At 34.9% G+C, this 6,000-nt stretch overlaps 1 protein-coding gene across 2 annotated transcripts in view; it reads left to right on the top strand.

Moving 5' to 3' along the window:
• Positions 1-246: 246 nt before the first annotated feature.
• The window catches only part of LOC131066246 (probable amino-acid acetyltransferase NAGS1, chloroplastic), a 183,626-nt gene continuing 177,872 nt past the window's right edge, over positions 247-6,000 (top strand). The window contains exons 1-3 of one of the 2 annotated variants that reach the window (XM_058000960.2): positions 247-770; positions 2,279-2,551; positions 5,181-5,268. In XM_058000960.2, coding sequence (XP_057856943.2) covers positions 687-770; positions 2,279-2,551; positions 5,181-5,268 — 445 coding nt within the window. In that variant the 5' untranslated portion in view covers positions 247-686. The remainder of the gene's footprint in view (positions 771-2,278; positions 2,552-5,180; positions 5,269-6,000) is intronic. The other variant, XM_058000959.2, reaches the window with a different exon arrangement.

The raw sequence follows: 6,000 nt of genomic DNA, 5'->3' as shown, positions 1-6,000 counted from the left end.
ATCATTGTTCTTATTATTCTTCAATACCTAAAAAGTCTTTCTCGACTACTTTTCATTAAAATAATGCAGGACTGAATCCAACTATAATTTATTCTTAGATCCTTTATGTGGCATTTCGTTTTTATCTCCCGATTGCTACAACAAACAAAACAGCCGCTGTCTCCATTGCTTTAAACTTAGACATGTTTGCTTAATCTTCGTGGCATACGCCTTTTTCATCAACATCAACATCAAAACAAAAAATACCAATAAAAAAACCGGAGCATAAACCTTTACATTCTCTCAATTATGCTCGCAAGTCGCACGAGCTTTAACTCTGTTCCACAGGCATCCCCCTATAAATTCCAACATTTCGCTACCCGAGTTTTCACAGCGTGTCGGCCAGAAAGACTGCTATGCTTTATACTGCTGTTGTAAACATTGATTATGTTGCATCTAAAAAATAAGCCACGCTTCGGCCATTTTTTTGACGGATGCAATGCTGACACTTGCCCAGCAGAAGCATAAAAAGCTGCAATTTATTTTACTACTTCTGTATTTATAGTAGCGTTCTCTTTCAAAGATCTTAGTCTTGCATTTAGTTCTTCGTTTCAGTTTTCTTGAATCACCGTGTCGTTTTCTTTTTTCGGTTAAACTCTAGTGATTGAAAAGAAAGCTTGAGAGATTAGTTTTATTTTGACGCAAAAATGGGTTTTGGCGGCTTAGTAGCTTGCGCCGAGAAGTCTTTACCGGCGGCGGGTTTCAAGCGGAGTTCATTCACTCGCACTCTGGTGAATATTTAATTCCTTCTATGATATTTTGTTTCGGGAATCAGCTGCGTGTTAGTATTTAGCCAATTTTTATAGTTTTCTTTTTTAGGTCGAGGGCAACGGAATTCGGTGGTTTTGTTACGTTGTTGTTTCTTTTTTAAAGCTAGTATCATTTTTTTGAAAATTATTTGCTTGTTACAATCAAGTTAATCTTCATGGGCTATCTTTCATGGACGTGTTTTTATGACGTATTATGTGTACCAGTCGTATCAGTTATGCATCCTAGGGCAACAGAATTTTATAGCGAATTAATGTTTTTTCTTCTTTATGTAACGTGACGTTTTTGGGAATAAGCTGCTTGCTGATATGGAATTATGTAAAGGCCTTCTGAAAATAACTGTGCTTAGTTTAGGAATTATATAAACTACTTCTGGATATAACGGTGTGTTTATTTTTGCATCCAGGTTTTGGATCACATTCCGTGATTCATCATTAGGACCGGAAATGGTCAATCTTTATGACATCATCTATGAGCAGTGCAACGGCACCAAAATTTTGTGTTTCTGTTGGTTGACAGTCCCAATTTCTGCAAATCAGTTTGTGATAATATCAAGTTCACCTTTATGATCCATCTTTTATAAGCAATGGTTTTTGTCGAGGGACACAATTTTTGTTTCTGTGTATTTACAGTGTCCCTGGCAATTATGTTTTTTGTCTCTGTAATTTTTTTTTTCAGAAATTAGCCGTTTTAATTTTGAATCAATATTTTGGACCTATTTTTCACATGTATTTTATTTTCTTGTGAAGGGCAGAAAATTTCACGATCCTGTCAGTTAATGGTGCCAATTATGCCTTTTTTCTTTATATGATATTATGTATTGCTTACAAGCTATGTGCTGATATCGAGTCAATCTTAATATAGTCACAAGCTCTCTTTCATATGCAGTTTTTTTTTTCTCTCGAGTTTACTGATATTTCGTGTTTCTATTAGTTGACAGTGCCAAATAAGCTTTTTCCCTTTATTTAACACCATTTTTCGGTAAAAAGCTGTGTTATTATGGGTTAGTCTTCAATAGACATCTTTAATGAGCAGTATTTTCTGTCAAATGAAACAAAGTTCTGTGTTCCTGTCAATGGATGGTGCTAATGCAATTTATTTCCTTTTATAATATTATTTGCTGACGTTAGCTACTTGCTAATATCAAATCAATCTTTATGATCCTTATTTCATGGGCAGTGTTTTTTTCGTCAAGGGCAACAAAATTCTGCGTGTTTGAGTGTCAATTAAATCAGTTGTGTTTTAATATCAAGTCAATCTTTATGACCTATCTTTGATGAGTAGTATTCTTTTGTCAAGGGCAACACAATTTCTTGTTTCTGACGGTGCCAATAATGTTAACAGTATAATATATCTGCATGTTAATATCAAGTGAATTTCATTACCTATCTTTCATTTGCTGTCTTTTTACCCTCAGTGCCACAAAATTTTGTGTTTTCCCAAGTTGATCGTGCCATATTTATCTTGCAAGGGCTTTGGAGGACGAAATGTTTCAGCGCTACGACTTGGCTGGAGAAATGTTACGTTGCCGGTACAGAAAAAACTTTCTGGTGTGTGCCAGTGCCTGGTGGATCATAGGTTAGATGGAAATATCAATGGTGTCCGAGAGGAGGAGGAGGAACAGCAGTTTGTTGGATGGTTTAGGCAGGCATGGCCTTATATACATGGCCACCGTGGGTGCACGTTTGTTGTTGTTATCTCAGGCGAGATTGTGTCTAGTCCGCACTTCAATTGCATTCTTCAGGTAGGTTACTAGTCTGTAACTAGCTTTCAAACGTGGACCTCCCATGTTTCCTATTGGAGCAATCTCACTTCTTCTTTGCTGCTTTGTATTCTTGTAGTGCCACCGTGCCATAGACTATTTTGATTTTGTGAAGTTACTAAAATATTTTGTCTATGCTTTATCTCTTCGTTATTGCTTTTGTCATTTGAATGCAACGGTTAGAAGTGATTATTTGAAAGTCCCAGCCACGTAAGTTTCTCTGCAAGTCTAGAATCTTGAAGCAAGGATTATAAGATAAATCATAAAAGCAGAGTTTTAGGGCACTGTCATGTGAGATACCAATTTACTATATGAGGACTCCTTGCGGAAGCCTACAAGGGGTTTGTTTTCTATTTATCTTGCATATTGTTCAAATTTCGCTATTTGAGGGTTTCATCTCACAACTAATTTCAGAATTATGTGACGTTTAATAGGATTCAATTGTGTAGGTTTTGAGTCAAACTCATTGTCTTATATTTTTATGAGTAGTGATTCACAAGAACCCATCTCTCGTGAGCATGAACGTTCCTGATGATTGACCCCAGTGAGCATTGTATATGCATCACCTAGATCCTTTGAGTGCTAAATGGACCATTCATGCTTATGAGAGATGGGTTCGTCGGAATCACTACTAATGAAATATGTGTCACTAAGCTAGACTCAAAAAGGACAAGGTTGAATTCTAATAAAACATCACATAATCTGACATACTATGAAAAAGACCTTATTGACCTCTAACTTGCCAATCTGCTTACACCTAGAGTACCATGGAGTGTAGACTACTTTTGAGGATATGTGTTTTTGTCAATTGTATGGAAAATTGGCTAATTTTCTTTTGGTTTAAAAGGTTTATATATATTCATATGCAAAACTGGTAAATGTTTATTATCGTAAAATTGTTCATTGATGGATCTGATTACTGAAAATTTTGTTAGAAATTTGTCAATTGGCAAAACACAATCCATAAATAATACCTCCTAGCCAAAACCAGAACAAAATGTGTACAAGACTCTTGTTTTTGGAACAAAGAACTTTTTGGTGTTTGTCTTGTATATTTTGTATGAAATTTGAACCTAAGGTTTGAACCTCATGACCAAGCTCAGGAGGAATCTGCGCATTTCCAAGATAGAGAGTTTGTAATATGTTAAAAAGGTAAACGTGACATCATATGCTTCCTCTTTGTGGGATTGGGGCTTTTTCAGTTTTCTCATATGTTGTTTTATAAATATGCATTTTGTATTTTTAAATTTAAACCTCCCTGGTTGTTAACTTCATGGGGCTGGGGGCTCTTGACAATTTTTCTTATATAGATTGTGTTAAAGTTTAACCTCTTGGGTGTTGGCTTGATGACAAATCTCGAAAGTAAATTGGGCGTTGCTAATCTCTCTATACTCTGTGAGGTGGGCAAATGTTTATATATATAGAAACCATGTCGAAGGAATTGCTATTCTTCCACAATTGTGATGGAATTTCAAACTGACATGGAATTCGTACCCAGATTAACACCCACTTTGATAGGTCTTCTCTTAACACAGGGAGCATGTCCTTGATCATCCTTATCACCTTGCTACTAGACCATGGGTGCTGGGCTTGTCTTGCAGTTTTATGGGCATTCTTGTGAAGAATTTCATTAATTTGATAAGGAGATCTTTATTTTGACAAAGAATTGCATTATGTCTGTTTCAATGCCATTTAAGATCAATTTGTTATCTATATGCGGATTCTTCATTGTAAGGCTTGCTGCTTGTGTTTGATTCGTCTTAGTTTTTTCAAAGCATTGAAGTGACTTATATATCCATATAGGATCATCCATTCACTGATATAGGAAATGTAATGACTTTCCTATCCATATAGGAACATCCTCCCACTGCTACAAGAAATTCAACACATTACATTTGAAGACTGTTTTGTTTTGTATTATCACATTGTGATGAATTCAGATTAGATTAGGTTGCTTCTGAGGTTTGTTCACATAGGTTAGTTTTGAACATATTAAAATTGAAGTTGAGTTTTTAGGGTTCCAAATCCTTCTTTTTTAGGAGTATTTTCTTCTTCTGCATATTTTTTTTTGTATACAACCATTTGTTCTTATGGATAACAAATGGATAATGTGCTATCCCACTTTGGATCTCATATGCCAATCTTTAGTTTTAAGCAAATAAAAAAATATAATTGCATGAATAGGTTACTTCTTGTAGTCAAGGGAGATGCCATTAGACTTATAACCTCTTGTTTTAGGAAGCAAATCATGGAACTTTTTTGATACTTCAGGAACTAGGTGACGTCAGGAGCTGACTCCAGCATTCTTAGATGTCATTTTGCTACTGGGAAAATACTGTTGTCTCAGTTGATTTGAAATGATTTTTTAATCTAATAAATTGATTATTAGAATAGATAAATACAGTCTTCTCATTAGAATCTGATCCGTATTTCCTTTTATCCAAAGTTTTTGCAGGATACAATTTATTAAGTGCAAAGATAGTAGATACGTTGTTGTGCAGAACAGTTCATTAACAACAGTGTTTTACATTTAACTAATGCCTAGTGTGCCTTTCTTTAGCAACTTTGACACAATCTTTTCAATGAAAAACTGAACATCTTTTAATTGCAGGATATATCTCTTCTTCATGGTTTAGGAATCAAGTTCGTGATTGTTCCTGGAACTCATGTTCAGATCGATAAACTTCTGTTGGAGAGAGGTAAGGCTAGTGTGTAACATAATTATGCATATGTGTTTTTACACTGCCAGGGAACTAGGAACATCTATTTATACGATGTATAATTTTGGAAGTGAACTAGGTATTTCTGCATACTTTAGCTGGCATTTTCCATTTTCCAGTTATTTATCCAATGTCCAATCACTTGTTTTGTGTGCATTTAGGCATTTTGATATATATTGCCTTTTGAGTACTTCAAAGCATATCGCAGAGTATTTTTTAATTGTAGGGGCTTTTGAGATCTGATCTGGGATTTATGTGAATATGAAATCTATATCCATTATTTGAAGAATGGTTTGGTAATTACATTCCATAGAAAAAGGTCTGGTATTGTAGATGGGAAGTTGTTCATATCCATTTTTCCGCATCTGTGATGATAGATTTTTGCTCTCCTCGTGTCAAAAGTGTTCAGTATCATTATATATATTTTTAGCTGTTTGATCCCAATTGTCATTTATCTTAAAGATATCTCTTATAAACCTAATGGCCTGATATATTGCTAAGTGATAATGAATTCTATGAGGTTACTCTTATAAACCTAATGGCAAATATTTATTTATTGGAATTAGATTCTTGCATATATGTTGCCATGGCTGTCATTTAATTGTCAGTGCTCTATAGGGTAATATAAGATGACGACAGCAGTGATTCATCTTTCTGATTTTAACCATATTTCTAACCAACTAAAGTTAGCGCTGTGGAAATTGCCCACAA

This window comes from Cryptomeria japonica, chromosome 5, assembly GCF_030272615.1.
Source record: "Cryptomeria japonica chromosome 5, Sugi_1.0, whole genome shotgun sequence".
Taxonomy (NCBI): domain Eukaryota; kingdom Viridiplantae; phylum Streptophyta; class Pinopsida; order Cupressales; family Cupressaceae; genus Cryptomeria; species Cryptomeria japonica.
The sequence above is the reverse complement of the archived record's forward strand: the minus strand, read 5'-3'. Positions and strand labels throughout refer to the sequence as shown.